Source organism: Paracoccidioides brasiliensis (genome assembly GCF_000150735.1).
Source record: "Paracoccidioides brasiliensis Pb18 unplaced genomic scaffold supercont2.4, whole genome shotgun sequence".
In the NCBI taxonomy this organism is placed as follows: Eukaryota; Fungi; Ascomycota; class Eurotiomycetes; order Onygenales; family Ajellomycetaceae; genus Paracoccidioides; species Paracoccidioides brasiliensis.
Window position 1 is genome coordinate 13,990 of NW_011371361.1, and position 25,683 is coordinate 39,672.

At 44.6% G+C, this 25,683-nt stretch overlaps 6 protein-coding genes across 6 annotated transcripts; 3 read left to right on the plus strand and 3 right to left on the minus strand.

Annotated features, from left to right (window-relative positions):
- Positions 1 to 1,495: 1,495 nt before the first annotated feature.
- PADG_03506 (uncharacterized protein) lies at positions 1,496 to 3,270 on the plus strand (the record flags this gene model as incomplete). The annotated part of the gene is made up of 2 exons (XM_010761179.1): positions 1,496 to 1,525; positions 1,639 to 3,270. The coding sequence occupies 2 exons, from the start codon at positions 1,496 to 1,498 to the stop codon at positions 3,268 to 3,270; spliced, it is 1,662 nt and encodes a 553-aa protein (XP_010759481.1).
- A 4,500-nt stretch (positions 3,271 to 7,770) lies between these two features.
- On the plus strand, positions 7,771 to 8,606 carry PADG_03508 (methionine-R-sulfoxide reductase; the record flags this gene model as incomplete). Its single annotated transcript, XM_010761180.1, has 2 exons — positions 7,771 to 8,068; positions 8,203 to 8,606. The coding sequence occupies 2 exons, from the start codon at positions 7,771 to 7,773 to the stop codon at positions 8,604 to 8,606; spliced, it is 702 nt and encodes a 233-aa protein (XP_010759482.1).
- A 6,290-nt stretch (positions 8,607 to 14,896) lies between these two features.
- PADG_03509 (uncharacterized protein) lies at positions 14,897 to 16,955 on the plus strand (the record flags this gene model as incomplete). The annotated part of the gene is made up of 5 exons (XM_010760766.1): positions 14,897 to 15,017; positions 15,118 to 15,286; positions 15,370 to 15,414; positions 15,503 to 15,611; positions 15,681 to 16,955. 5 exons carry the CDS (start codon positions 14,897 to 14,899, stop codon positions 16,953 to 16,955), a joined length of 1,719 nt encoding a protein of 572 aa, XP_010759068.1.
- An 852-nt stretch (positions 16,956 to 17,807) lies between these two features.
- PADG_03510 (uncharacterized protein) lies at positions 17,808 to 18,321 on the minus strand (the record flags this gene model as incomplete). Its single annotated transcript, XM_010760767.1, has 3 exons — positions 17,808 to 17,966; positions 18,038 to 18,179; positions 18,296 to 18,321. The coding sequence occupies 3 exons, from the start codon at positions 18,319 to 18,321 to the stop codon at positions 17,808 to 17,810; spliced, it is 327 nt and encodes a 108-aa protein (XP_010759069.1).
- Positions 18,322 to 20,473: 2,152 nt separating this feature from the next.
- On the minus strand, positions 20,474 to 20,787 carry PADG_03511 (uncharacterized protein; the record flags this gene model as incomplete). The annotated part of the gene is made up of 2 exons (XM_010760768.1): positions 20,474 to 20,595; positions 20,643 to 20,787. The coding sequence occupies 2 exons, from the start codon at positions 20,785 to 20,787 to the stop codon at positions 20,474 to 20,476; spliced, it is 267 nt and encodes an 88-aa protein (XP_010759070.1).
- Positions 20,788 to 22,669: 1,882 nt separating this feature from the next.
- PADG_03512 (uncharacterized protein) lies at positions 22,670 to 25,190 on the minus strand (the record flags this gene model as incomplete). The annotated part of the gene is made up of 2 exons (XM_010760769.1): positions 22,670 to 22,894; positions 22,953 to 25,190. The coding sequence occupies 2 exons, from the start codon at positions 25,188 to 25,190 to the stop codon at positions 22,670 to 22,672; spliced, it is 2,463 nt and encodes an 820-aa protein (XP_010759071.1).
- Positions 25,191 to 25,683: the final 493 nt, after the last annotated feature.

The following is a 25,683-nucleotide window of genomic DNA, read 5'->3' on the forward strand; positions in this document are numbered from 1 at the left end:
TTAGTTTTGACTTATTTTTCTTATTCTTTTTCACCTCTTCGAGATATTCGAGATATACCTGATGTCTTGTATTCCTAAATTTTCCCCCTTTATTTCCCCAACCTGTATTTTTATGTATGGATTCGATTTGTTTTCTTCTTCCTTTCCATCTTTTCTTTTTTCTCCAAGGTTCGACTGATTATATATCCGATAACCCGTGGTGTATCTAGTTTTCTTCTCTTTATTTTCCCTTTTCTGCATAAATATTTGGGAAATGGCGCTTTTGTTGCTCCCTATATATCTATTACGGCGCATCCAAAAGACGGACGGACTGGGTTGTTCTTTTGAAGCTCCTATGTTGGCTTTTTCTCCTTTGTTGAGATAGAGTTGTTTCATGTAGCATTTGTTCAGTCCTCTGCGTTGCTTCTCCTGTCGTCTTCTCTTGTCGTGTTTTTGCCCTTGTCAAGAGGGAATTGTTCCTTGTATTATTAATTTGATCCCTTGCGATGTTCCTCCCCCTTTCCCATTTTTCTTCCTTGTAAGAAAGTCCAGATGCCCCTTGATTATCTACCCCCTTGTATCATAAATAGTTTCGTTGCTCTGTGTTTGTTTGATTGTTGAAATGCAATAGTTTTTGCCTTTTTTCTTTCTCTTTCTTCTAAATCCGTTCTCTCAATCACATGGGAATCACAAAATAATATCAACGATAAGCATCAGGCAATGTCGTGTAGCAGCTGTACTAGCACGCAAATGTCCGCACCTACTACTGCTGGCTGCCCCATACCCAGAACTTAAAGCATAAAGAGGGATAAACCAGACACTGTTGAGTTAGTAGAGATGAGACCGCAACTCAAGAACATCGATTCCAGGGTTTTTGCTACGAGGAGTCTCTGCATCCGAGACTCTTCTGGAAATGAAGCCGACGTCGAAAGGTTTAACCAGATGCTAGAAGCACGTGACTGGCGCGGATAGTTAAACTAACTAGTTAGTTACAACCTTCCAGTGCTTTAGTTAATAACTAGTTAACCTTGTTACTGTTGATAAGTTATTCCAGCGAGCAGTCGGGTTTGCCATGTTCACCCCTCTAATAACTAACCAGAGAGTAACTATCCCTTCTTGTTCCTGGTAGAGTCATTTACTATCAGCGTCATCGACAGTGGTGGGGGAGAGTGAGTTATCAGCCATTCAAATCCCTTGCGCCGCTCGTATAAGAAATGTTAACCCGCATTTTTTGGCCCCCTTCTTAAGTGTTCCTGCAGGGAAAAAAAGGCAGAAAAAGAAGGGGAAAAAAATCCCATTTATTCATACCGCAAGTTACCATTTACATATATGCCACCTCTTTTCCCCGGTACATATTTATCTGTGTTGCCGGGGGCCTTCCAGCACGCGTTCTTTTAACAGCCTTCCTGGTAGTTATCATCAAACTCTCGCCTCAATCCATATGCTACCCCGTGTCGCAAAGCGATGCCACTGCTTTAGAGTCCAGCGGCTAGACTGAAGCGCTACAATTTCCCAGATGGGTGATTCAGTTGAAACCCTCATGGAGGTAGGTCGTATTAATTTTACCTTTATTACTCTAGTTTTTACTTACTCTACTTACTACTCCGTACCCTTATCAATCTCTAGCTGATTACTGGTGAGTTGACACCGTCGCAATAGGGTTTGGAAAATGAATATTGTCCACCCATAGACCCTGCCCTTTTCGCGGCTCTCGCAAGCGATCATAACCTTCTCGACGACAATGGAGTCCAGCAACTGCGCGACACGCTTGATGCGCTCAAAGTCTCCGCTGTTGAACAGCAAGATGCCCTATTTGACCCGTCAGGAACAAGTGGTCAGGACCAGGAAGGCGGTGATCAGGATGAATTCTCATCGGAACAAGACGAATCAAATCCAACGCTGGCCTCTTTAACGTCCAACCTCACAAGCCTCAGGTCAGAATTCTCCGCTGCGAGCTTAAACGAAGAGGATAACCAGAAAAATGTGCGCTGGGCCGAAGGATGGAGTGCGCGTGACGCTGAGGCCTCCCCAGGCCGTATTTCGAGAACGATTACAGGACTGACGCTGGAGGGCAAAACGACTTACCTGTCTGAGATGTTTCCGTCAATTGATAATTACACCATAGTTCACACTCTGAGGAAATGCGACGGAGATATCGATCGATCGATCGATGTGCTGAATCTGGCCTTCTTTGATGATCACAACGCAGGTGACAAAGAAAACAAAGGGTCAATACTAAAGGGAATCGAGGGGTTTGCTGGGGACAGTGTTACAAAAGGACGCAGGAAGGCGAATAATAAGCGGAACATAAAACAGGGATTTTTGCGACATTCGCAAGCATCAATCCCAGAGCAACATGAAATCAATAGGACTGAGAACAAATGGGACAATGGGGAAAAAGATGTAGAATTTATCTGCTCACGGACCTACTTGTCACGCAAGTCTGTCACTTCAGCGTACCACGCGAATGGAGCCTCCCTCCCAAACACATTGCATGCTCTTGCATCCGCTGAGGCAGAGAAACACGCAAGGACCATGATGGATGACTTAAACATTATCCCACAGTTAGTGGAGCTCCAACAGAAGTTTGACAAAGTCTGCCCCGAGAAACTCGCCGGATTACTTCACCTGGCCAGGAACTGTACTTCTTCCGCGAGTGAGCTTGCAACCTTTATGATGACTGTCAAACCGCCCCTGCCACCCACGCAGATAGTTCAAATAAAACATGCGCCTGTAGATTTGGGTGACTCTCCAACCGATCACAAAACGCCACCATGGACGCAACAGCCAACACGGGACCACCTGACAAGCAGAGCGATGGCCAACTCTCATGCCCTCGCGGCCCACGCTGCCTTCAACAAGGCCACTGCAGCCTATCGTCGTGGCAAATCCGATCACCTTATGGGCGGTGCAGCAGGGTACTACTCCGCGATCGGCCGAGAGCACATGGAACAAGCAAAGAAAGAGGCTGCTGCCGCAGCAGAAGCACTCGTAGAGTCGCAGTCGAGTAGCCGGGTACTTGATCTGCATGGTGTCAGCACCCAACATGCCGTCGGCATCGCGAAGAAGAAAGTCAGGATCTGGTGGGATTCCCTCGGCGACACCAAGTATGCGCCAGGGGGTTGGAGCCCGGCGCAAGAGGGCTATCGCATTGTCACCGGGTTAGGCCGGCATTCTAAGAATGGGACTGCTAGGGTTGGTCCTGCTGTTGCGAGGGCTCTGGCTGGCGAAGGATGGAAGGTTGAGGTTGGGGAAGGGTTCTTGACGGTGACGGGGGTGGCGAGGCGATGATGGGCATGGTTGCGCTGTTTTTACTATTGGACTTCCTGTGGAGATTTTTGACGATTTATTACTGGGCATGGGGAGCCGAATTAACCCAAAAAATGACTATAAGGAAGCATGTATTATATATATATATAGATAAGTAGCGTAATTCCCAACAGAGCGAACCGATCAAAAATTTTCCCAACTAATTCAAAACCCCTTACTTCTCAACGCGTAATTATGCCACCAATTCAGAATAAGAAAGCGTCAGATTCTCTTGACAGAGAGGGAAGAATAGAGGTATCGAGGAATCAGTGGTACAAGTTGATATATAGAGAATTATATGCATATTCCAGTCACTCCGATATATTGAGAATGAATCACTGACCCTCTAAACAGTGGGTCAGCTAGCTATCTATGTAGAGTTTTTTTCAGGCTTCTCCTCTTCAATGTGATGAGATGCCGCTCTATCTGATTAGAGGGGACAGAGACACCTTCTAGGTGTCATTGGCAGTGCGATTCTCATGACCTTCTGCAGCGATGATCTATACAACCATCCAATCCCATGTAAAGGTGAGGAAGTAGGAATATCACTGAGAGGAGGCAGCAGTGTCAAGAAAACATCATGGCAAAATCTTATGACTGCGACAATATTGCTACTCTATGTCATAGACTTGGTGACTGGCCCGCACAGATGAATTTGTACACAAGTCCACTCAAATTATCCTCAGCTGGAGAAGATATGCTTGTTTAATACACAAAATTTTATGAATCAATCATCTTCTCTCATTATAAAATCATCATAGTTTCTCTTAAAGATGAGCAAGAACTGAATGTTAAATTTAATAACATATCACTTAAGTCTTCAGTTTCACTATTTTGAATAATAATGATAGACAAACTAAAATCAATATTATGAAAAGTTGAATTAAAATTTTAACAAAGTATAAATTCATAGTATAACATTTATTTCAGTTATAAATTTATGAAGTTAATATATATTTACTATTTTATTTTAAATAGGCTATTATAATTATTATACTTTAAATATTAACTAAAATTATAAGAATAAAATGATTATTACTCTCTAATTATTAGTATATTTTTTTTACATTTCTTATAGTTACTATATAAGTATTTATGTAGTTATAAAGTAAGTATATAAATACTTAATTAAATGATAAATGTAGTTGTAGTATTATTGAAAGAATAGATTTTTGAAATATCTACTCTGCAATTTATATAAAATAACTTCATAACCGGGCCCTAGAGGCTTAGTAAGCTACTGCTCACCTGCAACCTGCCGGTCAGGCCCTCTTTACGAGGGCCCGCCAGCTTAACGTAATCCGCCATCTCAACGTTACTGCCTGCCTATACCCATGACATTCAGCTAATTTTTCAACGAATTGCTCTATATTTTATATATACAAGTAGATTATAGTGTAAATGAATTATCTCTGAGATTTACTTGTAAATTTGGTGGCATTCACATAAATGCCTTTATCTCTGCAATACCTCTTAAGTTCCTTCATAACCCTCTTCCATTTTGGCCGCAATTTCTTCAATGCCTCCTCCATATCAACCTTCTTATTAATTGCCGTCATTTTGCGGCAGTAGCTTGCGGATATGACACCTCCCTTATTAACCACCCTCCGCGAGCCGCGAAGGTGGTGTTCTTGAGCCAGTGTGGCAGCAGAGGTTTGAGCTAGCTCCTCCTGCAAAAGAGCCACTGTATTGACCATTGCAATACTACCCTTATAAAGCTTTTGTAATCCCATATAAATATAGTCCGTGTCATAGTTGTCATCCTCCTCCAAAGCCTCCAGTTTCCGCTTATATCGATTGAATTGGTGTATGGTGGAAGGAGTATACCAGGTCTCTGAGTTGGTGGAAACAGACCCCTTGGATTCCATAGGAGTTGATTCAAACTCACATAATTTATTAAGGACAACTGATGGATTGAATGGAACCAGGCCAGTTGCTTTCCATCCTTGCTTGATTGTATGAACCTTGAACATTGCTTTCTGAATAGAGGTGATAGCATGAAGAAATTCAACCTTTGTGAACTTCTCACAACCACGTCACATAGCTTCCTCGACTGCGGCAGAATGATGATGTTTAAAAGCCTGAAAAACACCAACATCCAGAGATTGTAAAAGATGACTAGTGTGAGGAATTAAATAGAAAGGTATGATGTTGTGCTTGTCACAAAAAGTCATAAATTCAAGGGTGCAATGAGAATCAAATCCATCTAATAGAAGCAGACGGTGGGTTCCTTTGATGTGGGCTTTGGTGGAGTGATGGAAGTGCTAAATCCATTGAAAAGAGATCTGATCATTATTATAGCCAGTGTCAGATGTAGCTATCATGGCATCCTTCTCTATTTCATCTGTCCACCACTCTTGTAGCTGCTTTGCAGTGAGAATATATAAAGAAGAGATAGTAAAGCCGTCAGTTGCAATCCCTTCAATGATTGTAAGAGTTTCCCTGTTATTTGAACTGCCAACATAGGTTCTCCTCCAAGGATCTCGCGTTATAATCCACTGATCATGGCCAATTCCTATTCTGAACCCCATTTCATCAAAGTTGCAGACATCACAGTCCTGGATCCCATGCTTCTCTTTTATCTCCTTAAAGCAGTTAAACCAATCAAGAATGAATGAAGGTTGGTGAGCCTGTTTCCGCAGTATATCAATGGTCTTTTGCTTGCGTACATTATACTCCGGATGACATTGAAGGAATCTTTTGACCCAGTGCTCTCCAGGCCCGGGTGGAGGTGTGGTGAGATCAGTATGACTCTGTGCAAGTAGAAATTTGGCAGCACCAAAGATCATTGAATGATTGGGAGGTAGGCCTAGCTTATCTAGGGATTCTATATAGAAACAGAGCAATTTTTCCTGGCCAGATGATAATAGTCGATTAGCAGGGGTTCATTCAATTTGAGAGACGCGACCATTATAATGATTCAGCAGCCGGGAGTAGGGAACTTCAAATTTTCGCGCCAATGCTTTAATATTGGGATTTTCAACATCAGATATTGAAGATAATGCATCTGCGATCTTATTCTCTATTAAAATATATGTAGAAGACATCACGTTGGGTGGTTATTGCATATTAAGAACAGGGATTTGCAAAAATAATCATATTTTGAAAATAATCACGTTGAGATGGCGGATTACGTTGAGCTGGCGGGCCCTAGGGCCCGACTGGCAGGTTGCAGGTGAGCGGTAGCTTACTAAGCCTCTAGGGCCCGGTTAGTTAACTATTAAATAACTTTTTTTAAAATCAGATAAATCATTCAGTGATTAAAATTTTCAGCTTTAAACTTTAATTCTTTCAAACAAGTAGATAATTTAGCAACTTTAAATTGTTTAAATTTTACAAATGCTTACTTAGCAATCTCTATTAATTGTTAGTTAATGTAATTTATCACTGAATGCATCATATCATTAAATGTATTATTATTTTTTTTATTATTACTTATTAAATTATTTCAATATGCTCACAAAAATAAATCATCACGCTTCTAGTCAAAAGAGAGGATATTTTTTAATTATTAAAACTTATAATCAGCGTTACTATTTATAAAATGTAATTAATATTAGAATATGTTCACTGCAAATGAGAAAGAGAAGAAAAAATGCATAAGATCTACTGCAGGGTTCAATCTGAAGATTTAATCAAGCAAGAAGCTCGGGATCTTATTGTTCCATCAAACAGCCCATCATTCAACCCCACGAGCCTCCGCCTGCTGAGCCTATACCATGCTCACGAGCTCTATCACAGTGCAGCAATGGTGGTTCCCTCAGGCATACAAGATTAAAAATGTCCAGAACCTAGTTTAATTTATTTCAATTTAATAGTGGTTGTCAGGTGTAGATGTTCAGGTTAAAATCTATATAACATGCTGTTCGCGATTTTAGAAGTTCACTCAGTTGGGAATTCATTAACTAATACATGTAACATACTTTTGTTGGAACTATAGATGATGCCCTTGATGATAGTTAAGTGACCCCAGCTGATGAACTGGTTAAGCCGATGCCTTGTATGGATGTGCCACTCATAGATAATCCCTTAAATGCGAAATGCTCACGTAGCTGTGGCTGCAACCAGGCATAAGGTTGGCTATATATATTCGCTGAGCCACGTTGAGATGAATCAGCAAGTACTCTGTAACTAATTGTCAGTGGTTTAACTAATGTTGAAGTAAACTAACTAACATTAAGTTATGTTAACTAAGTTAACTAGTTAAAGTTGGTTAGAGTTAGGGTTGTGGCATTGACAATCCGTGAGGTCATCGGTGAACTTTATTTAAAATTAGAATCCAACCCAACTTTTCCTATCCCCTAGGGCAACTTACCATCGGATTAATCACTCAATATGGAGTTTTATATTTTGTACTTACCATAGGACTTTGTAAAATATTCATCTACTTCTTCCCCCTGTTTCCCCTCCCACACCTTTCGCGTGGTTCTACTTTAACTAATCCCATATCCGTCAAACTCCATACAAGAGATCCCCCACTCTATGCTCCCAACCCTTCGAAATCTGCATCTCCATCGGCGTATAATCCACACTCAGGGCTTCTTATCCAGTCTCCCTAGACAGCTCGTCGGCTCTAACAGATCTCTCCACTCCGATCTTCGCCGCCTTGCCCGCAAACATCGCCCGTTGCTGACTGGCCCACGAACCGTTCTATTCAGCTCGATGCCAGCCATCCCATTTCTCTCTTCATTGTTACGCTCTTCAAGTAGCAACACTACTTACGAGATGGAGTTCCCTGATAAACGGACGGATGATGAATGGCGGGCCGTTCTAACCCAAGGTATGGAGAATTTGTTTCTCTATCATTTCTTTAATAACTACTAAATTACCCCCGCATTGCCCCGGATCTGTCGTGCCTTAATTATCTCACAAAAGCTAACTGGACCCCCATTTCTTGTTATACTTCCCCACCAGAACAATTCCGCATCCTCCGCAACAAAGGAACTGAATCTCCCGGCAGCGGCAAATACGACAAACATGCCCCGTTATCGGGCATCTACGAATGCGCCGGTTGCGGCGCTCCGCTCTACAAAGCATCGCACAAGTTCGTATCGGGCTGCGGCTGGCCGGCATTTTTTGACTCGGTCCCTGGAGCGGTGTTGCGGAAGGAGGATAGGTCGTTTGGCATGAAAAGAACTGAGATTGTTTGCTCGAACTGCGGGGGACATCTGGGTCATGTGTTTAAGGGCGAAGGGTATAAAACTCCGACGAATGAGAGGCATTGTGTTAATAGTATTAGTTTGAGCTTTACGAAGGATGAGGCGAAGCTGAGTAAGAACGGTAAGAAGGAGGGCATGGAGGGGGAAACAAGCAAGTGAGAGAAAGATGAGGGGTATATGTATATTGGTATGTCTTGAACTGGAGTCTGTTTTTGGAACATGGTTGAGATGAGATTGATTCTTTGGAGATGGCTTTACGTTGGATGGGAGGGTGCGATCTGCTTCGATTTTTATATATAAATATATATCTAATACCCTTTGTTATGCAATATTTGGATTGAATATTGTTTGGATATAGTTAATTACAACAATCCTTGTTTCTATGTCTGATATTATTATTATTATTATTACTTATTTAACGCCTGGAGGCACGTGATCAGCTGACTAAGGATAGTCTGCCGTCGCGGCCACAGTACCTCCCTAAGGGTATCAGGCGTGCCAGCGCAGCAGCTAGTCTGCTGCCTGACATGTCTAGTCGGCCGAAGCCCTCTTGAGAGTCTATGTACAGAGTAGCCCCCGTCCTGGAGGTTCTGAATGGCGTAGTAGCCGAAGATTACGGGACTGAGGAAGCCAAGGGCTTCTAGGGTGGTGTGTAGGGGTGATGAGAAATGTATATAAGGAGCGTAGGAAAGAGAGAGGGGGAGGGAGAAGTCAGATGTTGAACAGGTTCTAGTAGCAGCGTTGGATGTTGATGAAGAAGCGGGTATTAGTGCACCAGGTAGAGAAGGTTGTAGCTCCTCTTACTGTGCTGAGAAGCCAGTCAATTGCTTCCTTTGATCCTCAGCATGCTTCAGGGGTTTTAATTCATTCAATGTTCCGGCCTTTCCAGCAAAAGAAGAAGTGCTTGGGGGTCTTATCTCGGCCGCAAGAGCAGGTGAGGAGTGTGTTGTCATGTGCCCATCTGTGATGATAGGCTGCAAAGTCACTGTGGCCTGTTCTAGCTGCCAGCAAGTGGCCTAGGTTCCTTCAGGGGAGAGTGAGCTCAGGGGAGGGTCCTTTTGGCATTGGGATATTGAGGTCCTTGTATCGTGATGTGCTATTGGAGCTTCAGTATTGTTGCAGTGAGGCATTGAAGTGTTCTTTAGCATAGGATTTGGCCCGCGCCAGGGTCAGAGTGCAGTGAGTGCATTCCATTGTGCAGGCTGACTTGGCTGCAGCATCTGCGGCATCATTGCCTGGAATCCCAGCGTGGCCGGGGCACCATTGAACATAGACCTGTCTCGGGCCGGCTGGACCTGGGCCCTGTTTTGTCCAGGACCTGCGGAGTTCGTTGAACTTAGCAAAGGTGAGAAAAGATGTTTGTGTGGGTGTGTCTGTGTGGAGTCTTATTGCAGCCTCTTCATTGTCTAGAGCCACTATAATGTGCTGTGCGAACATAGAGAAGGGGTTCTGTAGCACTGCCTTGAGACCGGCAACTGCTGCAAGCACTTCAGCATCAAAGACCTCAGCAGTGCGGCCCAGAGGCAGCTTACCAAGCTCCAGAGATTGATTTGTTCCTCAGTATAGACAGTAGCCTCCGCCTGAAACTCCTTGGCTGTCTTTGAAGCCATCAGTATATGTGATGAGATCAAGGGGGGATACAGCTTTCTGAAGCCAGTTTTGAAAAGCTGCTGGTCCTGCAGCTTGTCCCACAGCCCCAATTTCTAGTGTCTTTTGCTCTCTATTTGGTATGCCAGGATTGTCCCAAGGAGGCAAGGACCCTGAGCCAGGTGTGATGGCTGTCATTTTAATGTTTCATCTAATCCATTTAAAACGTGAGGTGTACCATCTTCGGTGTAGGGGATGTGACGGGTCAGCTGCAGCTACGCGAATGGCTAGTCGGTCATGTATTCTTTCTAGCCAGGCTTTGGCCGGGCCCCAGCTTGATTCGCGTAGGAGAACAGGGGTAGGCGTTGTGGCAAAGACAGGTAGAATGGCTTGAGCAGCATTGTTGAAGACTACCTGAATCTTGCCAATGGCTGCCTGAGAGGTTCACTTTGAGAACCAGGTCTCAGCTCCATAAAACAGAGTGCTGAAGGCACAGCTTTGAGTTGCTTGTCTGAGCAAATGTGTTTGATTTCCAAATGAGGCTCCATTTAGTGATTTAACATGTCCTGTAACAATTCTGGCTCAAGTGCACACAAGGCAAATATGTTCTCTGAAGAGTAACTTTCTGTCAAAGAAAACCCCTAGCCATCTGGTGTAGTTATTGGGGGAAATTGTCTGTTCATTAAAGGAGATGGAGGGCTCCAAGTACTTGATCTTTTTATGAAAGTATTGAAGCTCTGTCTTGGCTGGGTCAAATGAGATTCCATTGTCAATACCCCATTCCAGGGTGTGGTTGAGAGAATTCTGAAGCTGACTTCCTACCTGCTCAAGGGAGCTTCCAGTCTCCAGGATTGCAATGTCGTCTGCGTACCCAAACCGGCCTTTGATAAGCTGGAGGAGGGGTTCTACATAGAGCAGAAAGAGAATTGATGAGACAGAGAATCCCTGTGGAAGGCCACAGAGAATCTGAAACACCTTCAATTGAACATCATCTAGTTGAATCAAAGCTAGTTGTTGATTGAGGAAAGACGCTACCCACTTTATCAGAACTGCCAGCCAGCCCTGTTCCTGTAGACATCTTAGAAGCTGGCCTTGAAGGACTCTGTTGAAGGCCCCTTTGACATCTAGGGTGATCATGCCAGCCAGAAGGTGTTTGTCCCATGCCTCTTGTATGTCACAGGCTAGTGCAGTGGTGAGGTCTACTGCAGACCTCTGTTGAACAGCACTACACTGATCTTCTGCTAGAATGTGATGATGGAGAGCAAGATGGGACATTCATCTAGCTATCAGACACTCCAGCCCTTTGCTGAGGCAGGATAGCAGTGCGATTGGGTGGTAAGACTTTGGTAGAGAGTAATCTCTTTTCCCTGACTTTGGAATAATCACCACCTCAGCCTTCTTGAAGCTCTGGGGGTGGATTCCTTGATCTATACAGTGTTGAAAGAGTAGAACAATTTGATTGCCTATCACTGGCCATGCCTTTTGAAGAACCTTGGCTGTAATGCCATCCAGGCCAGGAGATGTGCTAAGTGTCTGGCAGGTGGCTCTGTAGACTTCCTGCTCTGTAAGGAGCATCCAGGGTATCTCTCTGCATGGAATTGTTGGTGTATGCTCTGGGATATCTTCCGCGTCAAGATGTCTGGCCAGAAATGTCTCATGCAGTAGAGAAGATTTGCCAGCACAAGATTGTTCTAGGTGTCCGTCGGGATGTTGTAAAGGAGGGGTGGGGTCTTGAGGTTGATATTTATGCCATTTGACAATCTTGTAGACATCTGATAAGGAGGAAGCCTCCTCAATTTGCTGGTGATTCCATGCTCTCTTAGCTTTTCTAATTTCTGCCCAGAATGCCACTTGTTCTGATTGACAAGGGCTGTGTCTACATGCTGCATGATATACTCTTCTGGCTATCTTGACTGCTGGGGTCCACCATAGGGCATGATGACTCTTGAGTCTTGGGGCAAGAGAGCAGGAGCCTTGTAGAGCCAGTTGAAGAGATTTCATGATGTCCACTGCTTCCTCATTCACATCCTCATAGACTGGTGAGGAGAAGAGAGTGAGTAGTTGCAAGAAGTGATCAGCATCACAGGTCATGAGGCTAAGCTTCTTCTCCTTAACCAATTGAGTCTGAGTCTGTGATAATTGAACTGTTGTGATAAGAGTTTCATGATCTGAGGTGCAGTGCAGTTCAGGAGCAATATGACAGATAGCTGAGTTGGCAGCACAGAAGACAAGGTCAAGTGTGCCTTCTTGTCTATGTGTAGGGGATTCAGCCAGGTTGAGAAGCTGGAGTTCAAGAGAGATTGCCCAGTTATACAGATTCTCTCCTGCTTGAGGATGCCTATCAGTTGTAGAGTCCCATGCTGTGTGTCTAATATTAAAGTCTCCTAATGCCATCCAGGGGATGGTCTCTGTGGTGTGTGTAAGAGAGAGGAGGTCTTGAAGGCCTTGACCTGCATCTGTGACATCAGATGAGGTGTTGTATATGTTGTAGATATTAGCCCTTTTGGAGTTAGAGATCTTAACTGAGACACAGACAACATCCCTTGAGATATCTGCTATAGGTTGAGTTGGCACAAGGGCCCTTCCATTTCTGACATAGAGCAGTACTCTGGGCCTCTTGGTCCAGTTGGAGGAGAGCAGGGTGAAGCATTTGTATGAGAGATGGCTTTTGGAGAGGCAGGTGGAGAGGTCTGTAGCTATCCAGGGTTCCTGGATGGCCACAATGTCGCAGGCTCTTTCATCTGCTAGTGAGAGAGCAATGTCATGGGAGCTTGGCTGTCTTCCTACATTGGCTTGATATACAGTGAGTGTAGATTTGTGAGGAGGACTGTGACTGCTCTTCATTAGTGGAGGTTCAGACTTGGTGTGATCTTGGTGCCTGTTTGAGAGCAGGTCATTGAGTCTGTCTGGTTGCTCTGGGCGCTAGTGACTGGTGTCAGCGGGGCTGAGAGAGGGGATGAGGTGGAGTCTCTAGAGTTTAGCTCTGGGTTGCTCTTCTCTGCTGAAGTTTGATGAGCTGAGATGAATGCTCTTCTGCCAGCTTCATGTATTGAGTGTAGCTGACGGCGGGAGATGTGTTCTATACATCCAGAGACTATTTTGAGCCTCACTGGACAGTCAGTGCTGAGAGTGGGATGGAGGCCAAGGCAGTTGCAGCAGTGAGCTGGTGTTTGACATCCATCTGAGTGTGCAGGACTGCTGCACTTCTCACAATGTAGAGATCACACACAGTTTCTTTCTGTGTGGAAGCTGTGACATCTTGTGCAAATTGGGATCTTTGATGATTTCTTGATTTTGTTAACCATCACCAGGCGACTGAAAAGGTGGAGTTTGTTTGGAAAGAGGTGCACTCCAGAGGTTCATACTCCAACCCAGGCGTACCCTTCATGCAGATTGGGGTCCATGGACTTCTTTGTCCAGTGACAACAGGTGATTGGAGCCTGGTGAGCAGTGCCTTGAATCTCAGAAAGAAGCATCTCTTCTGACACTGGAATCAGAGTGATATTCTGTCCTTCAAAGCTGTGTGTTGACTTCTTGATTGAGCTGACTACAAAGGTGGTCCAGGATTCCTGTTGCTCAATAAGACAGTCACCTACAGCAGCTTTCAGCTTATCTGCATGTTCAAGAATGGAGGCTGCCTTTGCTGGGGAGGGGGCAGCCATGGTGATTCCTGATGAGCAGTGCCATACATCAGTGATCCAGGTCGGATCAGGGATCATGGCGCGTACTTGTTCATGAATAGCTTGGGGGTCTAGGTCACGAGCAGCATGTGCTGCAGGTAGCCTAATCATGACTTGTTTGTCTTCCTGTCCTTGGTGCAGGGGGCAGTTGGCCCGCTGTACCTGCTTCTTGTGAGGTTGTCCTGTTGCTGGAACAGCCTGGGGGGGATTGTTTGAGGGGATTGCCTTAGCTGTCGCGGCAGTAGCATACATCAATGTAGGCTTTGATTCAGCGGTGAGGCCTTTAATGGCTTTGGCTATGCCATGTCCCATGGCTTGCCTTAGTACAGCAGTCTGGCGTGGTAGAGAGTTCTCATAAGTGCAGAGTATCAGGTCCAGTACCACAGATAGCTTATTGCATAGCTCAAGCACTGCAGCTAGCTCTGCAGAGAAGGAGTTGTTGGCATGACTCAGCAGAGCATTGAGCTTATAATTCACTGTGGAAGAGGAGTTCTTCGCGGTTAGCAGGACTGCTTGAGTGCAGTCAGTCACATTCTCAATGGATTCTCCTCCTGGTGAGAGGGCCGGGCGGGGATTGAAGTTGATATTGATTTGATGTAGTTGAGCTGTGGTGGCTGTTGTAGTGTCCGACGCGTCCTGGGATGTGGTGTTTTGGGGCTGGGGGGGGTCGTCCGGGGGTTTTAGCGGAGCAGAGGAGATTGCGCGGGCTCTCTTCTTTTTAGAGCGAAGAGGAGCCTTGGTGATAGCAATGTTGCTGTTGTTTTGGCTCATCGCGGCGAGATGTCTATGTCTGATATTCACTGTGCTGGAACATCTTGGAGCATCGCTGGCACGTGACTTGGATCCATCCATAGATTAGTCATTCCCTTTGTCGCATTTTCCAGCATGATGCCTAATCGGGATGGCGAAGTATCTTCAACTCCATGTTCAACCTCCAACACTTCTTTTCACCATCTTCAGAAACAAAATATCCAAAACTAAATCTTAATCCAAACTTGAATACTTAATGCATCCCTTCTATTCTGGCTAATCCTCAACTGTATCCCCTTCCCTCCCCAGAGACAACACAGCTTACGCCTACCACACGACCAACTTATTGTTCTTCCCCTCCTTTCTCTACAGAGCGATCAATCCTCTGGCCCAAATACCCCCCAACCTTCTACCAGCACTCGCGGCCGAATTATGTCGTCGAGACGAGCAGCTAACCCGGCAGCTGAACGGGCCGCAAAGAACCAACTGGTGATTAAGAATCTTCTTAAATTGGAATGCAATAAGACTTGTGCGGATTGCAAGCGGAATAAACGTATGTTCAAGGATCTCTACTTGTTACCCTGTTAGGCTGCCTGTTTTGCATATTACAAACCACTTACTGTTAAAAACGCCCCTATCTGTGGAATGAACAGATCCGAGATGGGCCAGCTGGAATATCGGCGTTTTCATTTGCATTCGTTGTTCGGGCATACACAGGGGCATGGGAACACACATTAGTCGAGTCAAGTCCGTCGATTTAGACTCTTGGACGGATGAACAATTGCAGAGCGTGCTCAAATGGGGAAATGCCAGAGCAAACAAGTTTGTTTATCCCACCTACTCTCTGTTTTCAGAGCAAGATTATCAATAGTGGTTATGTTAACTGTAAACTCTTACGACTCTAGGTACTGGGAAGCAATGCTTGCTCCTGGGCACATCCCGTCAGAATCGTATGTTAATGTCTTCCACCAATTTGGCCACTCGATAAAGGCTGAAATATCGTGTCAACTTGAAGTAATGTTCTAATCCGCTGTCTAGGAAAATGGAGAATTTCATTCGAACCAAATACGAGTCGAAGCGGTGGGTCATGGAAGGACCAATGCCTGATCCGTCAACCCTTGATGTTGACGAAGGTGATGACAATACCGTGAGTCCCTGCCAAAACGCAAGGTTGCTCTATCCATCTTCTTCCTTGATTACTTGCTTAATTTTGTAGCCGTTGGCCGTTGTCCAGGAGAAAGCCAAGTCAGAACGATCTTCCTCTCAGCGCGCATTGTCAACAGTGAGCCAACAAGCACCCGGTCGATCTGGGCAACCAGTGAATTTATTTGACGATGATACCCCAACCCCTCCTGAGAGGCCTAATACCACAGATTTGCCTGGTATCCGCCCGCCAACCGTCTCGTCTAAACCAGCTCCTGCCCCCTCTTCCAAAGCGGGAAAACCGGCAGATTCATTGCTTGGGCTGGATTTCTTCGGCTCCTCCCAACCTGCTGCAAACCGCCCATCTAGTACTCCGTCTTCTAATCCAGGATCCACGGCTTCAAGGCCCGACCTCAAACAGTCCATTTTATCTTTATATGCATCGGCTCCGAAGCCTCAATCTCCACTGCAGCACGACCAAAATACGTCATTTGAGTCTTTTTCAGCGCAGCCACAGCCACAGCAACAACAAAGACCACAGACTGATACCTTTGGTGGACTTACCGATACATTTAGTGGCTTGAGCTTCCCAGCTACCACCTCTACTTCTTCTCCTTCTCAGAGACACGATGCATTTCCCAACCTCGGATCATTTAGTGCTCCAAAGTCTCCTCCTGCCCCGCAAAAAATATCTTCCCTGTCAATGGGCGGAGGTGGGTTTTTTGATACTCCTGCTATGTCATCGGTTCCTAAGCCACAACAGACGAGAACTCCGTCCATGTCGTCTGGGCATGATTTTAATTTTGTGGGAGCTACACTGGGATCAACGAAGGCAGCAGCAGCACCTCCCATGACATCCACAGGTGCTTTTGACCTGTTTTCTTCTCCGTCAATTACTTCTAGCAATATCGCGCCCGGAGTTTCGCCAAAACCAGAAAACGTAAACTCTGTATTCAACCTTTCTGCACCTCCGAATGCTCCCGCACCTCCTGTGTCTTCTCCTACCAGCGCTGTCAACGTTGGTAGTATGCATTCAAACAGTGCCGTCGATCCTTGGGGTGGCAATGACTGGAATACGATTGAATCTACCACGAACACTAAGCAAAATCCTTCATCCATGATGAAGGTCCCCGATAAAATTACCGCCAATGACTTTGGCTCCGGGTGGGGTTCATCAACTACAGCTTCCTCTACTAAGCCCACCCCCACCGTTTCTGCCGATGAAGATTTCGGCGGATGGACAAGCGTCCCGCCTCCAGCGCTGACAAGTACCAGTACCGTTTCAAAACCCAAGTTGAGTGGTGGATTTGCGGGAAGTGATGATTTGTTTTCTAATGTATGGGAGTGAAATATCTATCATTTTGGATTTATTTCCCTTTACGCAAACCAATGTCTCTAGATATTTTCTACGTATGCAATTGATTCATGTAGGTTTGGGTTGGAGCAAGCAAAATTCAGCATTTCCGACTTTCTTCACTTGCATCTAGATTGTGTTTGTCAAGCCTGCTCGCCTTTTTTTTTTAGAAAATATTTTTGCGTTTTGTTAAATAATCAAGTAATTTTGTTCCTTAGTTTTCCTGGACAAGCAAAACTTCAATCAATTTCATTCACATACTCCGTACTTGAGGCTGCTTTACTTAACATTGGGCCCCGGTCGTTATTCCTGCTGGTGACGGGTTACATATTTCCTATGTCGGATTTCCCATGACCCCACCTGGTCCTGTAGTGATTATTTACACCTGGCTTTCATATTGTGGCATGTATTGTGGCACGCCACAAAACAGGTTACTCTTATTAGAAAGACCACGGGACGTGAAGGATATATATTATACGGGTTAAAGTCTTTGTAGCAGGATGGAGAAACAAATAACTAGTTTACCAATGAAATGCAGAAGAAAGCAGCCAAGTACATAGCCTAAGAAAAAAAGAAAATTATTCAACTAGCGACGCAAATTAAATTCCACAGGGTAACAATATGAATACTTGCTGATGAAAACGAAGAGCAAATCAATATATGTAAAACAAACCCGAATCCCAGCCCTAAGCAGTCAACTATTTATATGCATGGCTTCCAAACACACCATTAACACCGGATGACCGAAGAACGGCTTATGCAACATGGGGCTCTCGGCGCCCAGCCCTAGGTATCTAGATAGCACGAAAACGACTAAACAACCATGAATCAACGGTGGATAGAAGCTCAAAATATCCATCCCAAAATAAGCCAAAGAGCAAACCCGATGACGACAACAATCCCCGCTACCTTCGTTATGGCAATTCGATCCCCTTGTTTCGCCATGCGTGTTAAGCGACCGGCACTTCCTCTGATATTTGTCGACAGGGACGAGAAGACTTCGCTCTGTTATTTTTGTATTGCGGGTTAGTTCTGCATTTTTCGAGTCAAGGTGGTCTACGCAGACTATCACCAACAGACACGTGGGTGAGGAGGTGGGTACCACGAACAGTGTTCTCGATTGTATTATGATCCCTGGCATTGTCATATATATCGATTGTGACTGATTTCAACGCCCGTGTCTTTTGCGCCAGAGCATCTAAGAGCGCATTGTTTTGTCTGCTTGTAGTTGAGGCCTTGTGGTTAGCTGGTGGTTTCAAGCCCTCTGCTGCATAGGTTATGGTGGGTGAGCAGCAACGGCCCAAGGGGGAAATGGGGGGGGGGGGGAGACATACTGCTCGCGCACGTATGCGTCACTCATGTTGTAGAGTGGAGGCGAAAGAACGATATCAGATCAACCCGGCCCTCTCTGCAGCTTTGTATGGCAAGGTGGCTCGCCCTTTTTCTCTTTGTTCTTTCCCTCTCTCTTTCTCTCTCTGTATCTCTGTGATGATATGGTGGATATTCACAGTATCGTTCGTTTTCTCCGCTACAGTACTGAGAGTTGGCTGCGCAGAGGGCCTTGATCGTTGAAAATGGTTGCTACTATGTCGCTTCCGTTATAAATAGCCTTGGGTGTATACGAGATCGGGTTCCACCGAGGTAAGTGGATATTCGTTAGTGATACGAAGGTAAAGGGCTGAGAACTATGTCATTTGGGACTTGTATGTTGGAAATCGAGTTATTTCAAGTGATCAAAAGTTAAAGAGAGTTGGAACGAATGAATGATGCAGTCTGACGTATCATGTGACATTTCGGTGGATGACTAAGCTTCAGAAAGGGGGGGGTTCGGAATTATAAATATCACCTAGTTAGTGCGGAGCATAGACATTGGAATAATATATTGACGAACGTCAAAGAGCCGTTCACTCGAACATCTATATGCATGGATTTACCCTATATATGGGAATAAAATATCTTCAACACCCTGCTTATCATGCGAACGTGTGTCGTTCGAAATTGTAAAATAAAAAGCAGCTTAGAAATTGTAACGGGCGTGCTATCAAATACAGGAATACAGGCCCCGAGAATGAAGGCTAGAAAGGTAGGCGAAGAGTTATAAAAGTCAAGGAGGAAGAAGGATAGTCCAGGTAAGCAGTTTGGGTTAAAACAGTTAGCCTATTTACATCATCCCTCTCCCTTTCAGAGGCTCATACAGCGAATTAGTACACATAGTCATTGATGATAATTTCTAAATGTGAAAGTAGATTATATAGTCATTTTATATATAATTATAAAACTTTAAAGAATACTTTTAACTGTTTAAATTATTTACTTAGTCTTATCAGTCTATGAATATATATAAGCAGTATTTTATCTTGAAAAGTTGAAGATATAAGATTAGATTTATTAGTAATTAAATAAAATTAAGAATTTTTTTTATTAATTATTAATAAAAGTTAATAAATTTTAAAGATTTTTATGCCCTTTTTTTTTTATAAAATCAGAATCTTTTTATTTGAGAATTATAATTGTTTTTTTAAAATATACAGAGTATACTAGCTTTAAAAATTAAATCTGAATAGATTAGAGACTTTATTTCAGATTTATATTTATTTATATTCATTTATAACTCAGCCTTTAAGTCATATTAAAACTTTGATAAAAGTATTTTTAAAAGTTAGCTATTAGTCTTTTTTAATAATTTAGCTTAAGCTTTTAATCGAGAACTAATGCAACGGCAGAGAAAGTTACTAACTATATAAATTTTTATAATTTGACTCATTGAGTGTTTTTTAAAGAATTATCAGTTCGTCACAAATATACTGACTGTATAGCAAGTCTGGTTCAAGTTTTTTTAAAAATTCTTCTAAAATCAGTCATGCTAAATAGCAAAGATATTGATTTTCTTCTTTTTATACGTTTAACTAGCTAGCGCATCTTCGTTTCAAAAGTTGGTAGAACTCAATTACCCCAGTACCTACCTCTTACATGGGGGTTCCGATGTCTCCTCAATATCCCTGGTGAAATCCTTCGCCTCCGCAATATCTAATGTGACCATTGCATACTGCAGCCCCAGAGTGATGTGTTGCAGAGTCGTCACCTAAATGAGGGTAGTCTCGATAGTTTGCGTTAAATCTCCGGCAACATCCTGATAACCTGACAAAGAAACCAATATATCACAAGAGGTCGGAGAGAATATCTAAATCCTCCTAGATAAGTTTCCCCCGGTGCCAGCGCTTGACATTGCACATACTATCGTAAAAGTTCGAATAGAGAGAATTGAAGCCATTCATCGTTGCTTTCAGCGCCTGCGATTTCTTGTCCTTTGGTTCAGCTCTTCCCTCTCTTGCAGCCGATTCCTGTCGAAATAATGTATTTCCATGGGCACTGTGTCCGTTCTGCGTAGCAAGCAACCTGTGTTATCTTCCATCGCCAACCATGTTCACTGCCTTTTCACATTCGCTATCTGCGAATCCAGCAGCTAATTTACCACTTTGGGATACGGTTGTATACCATGGAATAATTTGGCCCTACTCACCACCGGGTGTATTATAAGGGAGACGACCGTCGTGGTCGAGAAACCGAGTATGAATGCGAGAGAAACTTGCTTCTCCATTCGCAGACTGGCCAACAATACTATGATCTGACGTGGCTGCGTTATTACGACAGTAATAAAATATGGAGAATGTGATCATTTACTGTTGTAACTCTGGTAGCCGATAATTTCTGAGGGTGCTGCGAATCCTACTGTTGAGTTGTAGCTAAACCGACCGAAATTATTTGGAACGGATGGTAATGGGGTGAGCACCAAATACCACAAAACCAGATTGCTGAAACCACGCATGCAATTCTATTGTATCCATTTTGGATCTCGTGGCTAGCATCTGCTGGTGTTGAATGTTCTCAAACTTTTGACAGCGCTGTAAAGCCCCAGGCATCCCTGTGAATTGAGGCAACACACATGGGAAGAACATTGAACATTGTGATTTTCATAAACATTGCTCGCGGATTCAGCCATGTTACCATGACGGCAACGAAGAAGCACCCGTAGGGCCCGACAGGGTTTGCAACTGCATCGGGACTGATATCTATGTTTAATTGGAAAGAATTGTCAACCAAAGAACAGCATGCTGAGATTATACAAGTGAGAGGATGTTTTCAAGAAATTTAAATGAGAAAGTAGAAAGAAAAAAAAGATTAACTTACTTTGCCAAATCACCCATGAGCGCTAATCCTCCCTTATAATAATCATCAAGAGTGTTATTGTGCCTGTCGATCCCTAACGATGCCTAGATTTGTCGTGGATCTTAATTGACCTAGTTGACGTGCATTTTCTTCTTTTCACCCTCTATTATTTCTTTTACCTTTTCTCCCTTCTTCCTGAATTTTGTTTAACTGCTTTCCCACATGGCAAAATCGCACCCGCAATACCCTATTTCATTCTCATCAGTTCTACCCTCAGGAACTCAGTTCAGACACGAGATAATAGACCATTGTATCTATTGTACGTAGGTAAAACTGACGCTAGTACCCATTCAATCAAGTGAATACCTGAGTTAATGTTGTTAAGTTCAACTTCCTACTCATTAAAATATGTAGAAAACTGTATGTAGATTGGTTAGCAGCGTATCGGGGACGCGGGGGGGGGGGGGGGGGGACCGGGTGGGTACGAGAGGGAGTTCACTAGTCTTTCCGCGGTGGGGATAATACATACAGAATGTATGTACGATTTTGGCTATCTCCTATCAAACTTCGAGAAATCGGGCATAAGGGAAACATATTGTCAAAATTGTCATCCACAACCAAAGGTAGAAGAGAAGAAAGTTAAATAGGTAGCGGGACGATAAGCTTTGTTCCTGCAACCTAAATACATCGATGAAAAACATAAAGTATGTGGAATTATGGAAGAAATCCAGAAGCGAACCGCGAAAATTATAATAACACTGTAGAGTTGACGGGGAGCAAAGGCCACTAGAGGCAGTAGTGGCTATTAATGGATTTCAAACTTAAAAGAGAACTTTCACAACGAAATAGATACCTAGCTAGTGAGGAAGGGAGAGAAGGGATATGAAAACACGCCACAGGTAAGGCGCAACAGATCGCGTCGAGCGGAACACTGAATGCCATATAAGATTGGCGAAGGCTGAGATGCCGAAAAGGAGAAGACGCATTGCTAGCGCAGCTTGAAACAAAGTATAAAGAAAAGGGACACCAACTAAAATGTAGACGAGGAAGTGATAGAAGACAGATGAGAGGCAGAATAAGAGACTTTAAAAAGAACAAACGAAGCCGCCGCTATGCCATCGACAAAAGAAAATGAAGAAATGGTAATAATGTATACATCGTGATTAGCATGACTGGCTAAACAAGAGATCGAGTGTCCAAAAATCTAACCAGAACAGCCAACCATATTTGAGGCCGTGGTTTAGTGTGCGTGCTATACTCCATGTAAAGTGGAATCGATTCTAAGTAATGAAGAAGTGTATTGAATGTTAGGAATAAGACTGGGTGATAAGACAGTTGCAACGTATATGGAAGGGAAAATATGGGGTATAAATTTAGGTGCGACAAATGGCTAGGACAAAGAACGCACGGGGCGGTTGAAAGTGTGGATGTGGTGGGCACTCGCTAACCTCCTCATTTTTTTTTCTTTTTCTTTTCTTTTCTTTTCTTTTTTTTCCTCTCTCCCCATTGTTTGCTGAATCCCATAGGCTAGCTTATTTATGTTACCACATATCGTCGTCGTCGTCAAGTTGTGGATCATCACCAAACGAGGAATGCGACGCGTACTGCGGTGGTTGGTGACCTGGTCCGTAAATAGAGCCATTTTGGGAGTGGCAATGTCCCCCAGACAGTGACCATTGGTGGTCATCTCGGTCATCGCCATCATAGTCATACAATTGGGAATCGTTATAGTAATTGCCTTTGTTGTAGCGGTCATGTTCGCGGCCCTGCGAGAAGTAAGGTTAGACAACTATCCGCGCTATATGAAAACTCGCAAATACTCACCTGTTGATATCTCTGATATTGCGAATGGTCCTCAGACTGGGTCGGTTCCAATTTACGCTGCTGGGTTTGCAAAGCAGAGGGCCCCAGACTTAAGGTAGGGTGCATCTGCTGTACTTTGGCGAGATATGAATACATGAAATTGCTCAAGAGAACTTGAGAATGTAGTGGGCGCTTCGGATTTGCAAGCTTCCAATGAGCGTCACGGTAGATTTCTCTTTCTTTAGCGATAGGAAACCTGGTCCAGTGGTAGTCGATATCTGGCTTCAGCTCACGAGGCAGTGTCTCTGGTGAATAATTCCTTCCCGAATGCTTTCTGTGACCGCTATCATGATGCCCCTTTTTCTTGCCCCCAAAAAAGGATGAGAATAGGCTTGTTTCCTTCTCCTTCTTCTGTTCAATGCCCAAAGATTTCTTTGCGTGGTCCTTACGGCGTTCTTCTTCAAGCTTAATTTCTGCACGGTCGATAATAACACTTTCCCGGCCTTTCTGTGCTCCGTCAATGGAAGTTTGCAGAACATCTAGGCGAGTATTGTCGTGTGCTTTTTCGGTTATTTTGGGTAATCTGCTTTTGGATTTCTTAGACTCTTCCTCCTTTTTCTTCTCCTTATCCTTCTCCTCAGAGCCGCGAAGCCATGTCCAACTTGATTTTCGGCTGCCCTCTCCATCCTTTTTATCTTTAGACTTCTTCGAGTCTGACCTTTTATTGGAGTGATCCGTTAGTGTTGGGATGAAGGATAGCGTATCCGTTTTTGTGGTATTTCCAGACAGTGCTGTTTGATGGGAGGCGATTTCATTTACGGTTTGAGAGCTTTCTCGGGGCTGTTTGATTAATGCGGCCCGTTTGGAGCTCCTACTTCCTGTTGGCTCTGGAAGTAACGGTGTCTGCGGAGGTTGTGAAGGAGGTGGATCGTGCGAGGATTTGCGAGCGGGAATATGACTTTGTGTCGAGGTGAGCGGCGATGTAGGTGCCGACTCTTTCGAGTCGGTCGGATGAGTTTCAATAATTTGAGGTACATTCTGGCCTGCAGTGGGTGTCTCTGAAATTCGTTGACCACTGTGGTCAACCTGAGATGACCAAGTCTGTGATTGCGAGGAGGAGAGCGATCTGGTGCCGGAGCTTGAATGATCTGAAGCAGCATCTCTTAGCGAGTCAAACGCGCTGAAGCCGTGAGTGGCAGTGCTAGAGGTGTCCGGTTGTGTGCGGGTAACTGGCCGTGAATAACCCGATGCCCCAGGTCCATGCACTGGGTCAGTTGAAACCCTGGTTAGCCTGAGAATTGGTAGGTCATCTTCACACGAAGGTGGTGACCGTTGGGGCATGGCTTCAGCGTCCGAATTGGAGTTCCGCGGTGCCCGTCTCGAATACGGGATCCGCTCCCCTGTCTTTAAACTCCCTCTGCGATAAGTTGTTCGCGTCGATCTTCGTAAGCTGTGACCTGGCGGTGCGGGTGGCAGAATGGGTTTGTCGTCCAGCATTAAATCGTTACCATTCCCTTGTACAGTGGAAGGCTCTTCTGATACTGCATCCAGCCCACCCTCTTCATTTTGACTTCCGGAACCTGACGTGTCGATCTGTCTTGATAACATGGATTTCCTCCTTCGTAGCCCCCCAGTCGAGCCTTGTATTTGTAGCCCTGAGTCAGTCATGGAAAGCTCGCCAGACCTTCGTTTTAACTGCTCTGCTTTGCCATCGAGGAAGCTTTTAAATTCCTTGGGTGCTAAGCCAGGGTGCAGGCGCGCAGGGACCCAAAATAACTGCGACGCATCATTGCTGTCGGACGGGGCGGAGGGCGGAATCGGGGGCACTCCGAAATTAGCGCCGAAAGAAGGGAAGTCTGGATCAGCAGCTCCCACATCCAATGACATCCTCCTTAGTGCCGCAAGATTGTTAAGCTCCTGGGCCACAGCAGCAGGATTGGATTCATAGTCTATGTCATCGAGCGGGATAGATTTCGAGGTCTTCGATGAAGGGGAGCGCGTCAGCATCGACGAAAGTTGTCCACCATTCATTGGCTCGGTCGAGCCTTTCTCCGCCATGGGCTGGCGATTGTGGCCATTTTCGCCAGCCCTGTCTATTGAACTGGTCCTGATGGGCAGTGACTGTTGAAGGTTATCTGGATCTGAGGGGGTTTGGAGATTCTCTCGAGTGTAGGGTAAAACAGAAAGCGACTCATTCATGGAGGATGGAATGTAGCTCAAATATTTGGAGTGCCTTTGGTCATAATCATCATCATACATGTAACCAATTGTTTCTGTAACGTGGTGGTTCTTATCACTGATGGGCAGTTGTCTCTGTCTTGTCGTGTATCGTGTGCTGTGCTCATAAGGTCCAGTTGAAGTCTGAAGATAAAGAAATGAACAACAAGTATTAGCCTGCGGGTTCAACTTCGGTATCGATTCGCATACACTGCAACGAACACAAGAAACATAATATCAGTGTGCACCGGTGGTTTTTGATTATACAGGGATGACGGAGAGATATATGCAGGATTGGAGACGGTAATCTCTAGTAAAGAGAGGCAGGGGTGCGATAAATAGACAAAGGGAGGAGGAACGGACTACTAGCATCTGCTGCTCCTCTTGTAAAACGAGAAGGACTAACTAAGCGGGCAAAGGAGTTTCCAGGCGATGGACGAGAGTGAGAGACGTGGAACAGGGGAGAGGTGAAGGAGATGTTGAGAGCCTCTTGGAGGGAAGAAGGGGTTTGGGGGGGGGCGGGGGGGGGGGGGGG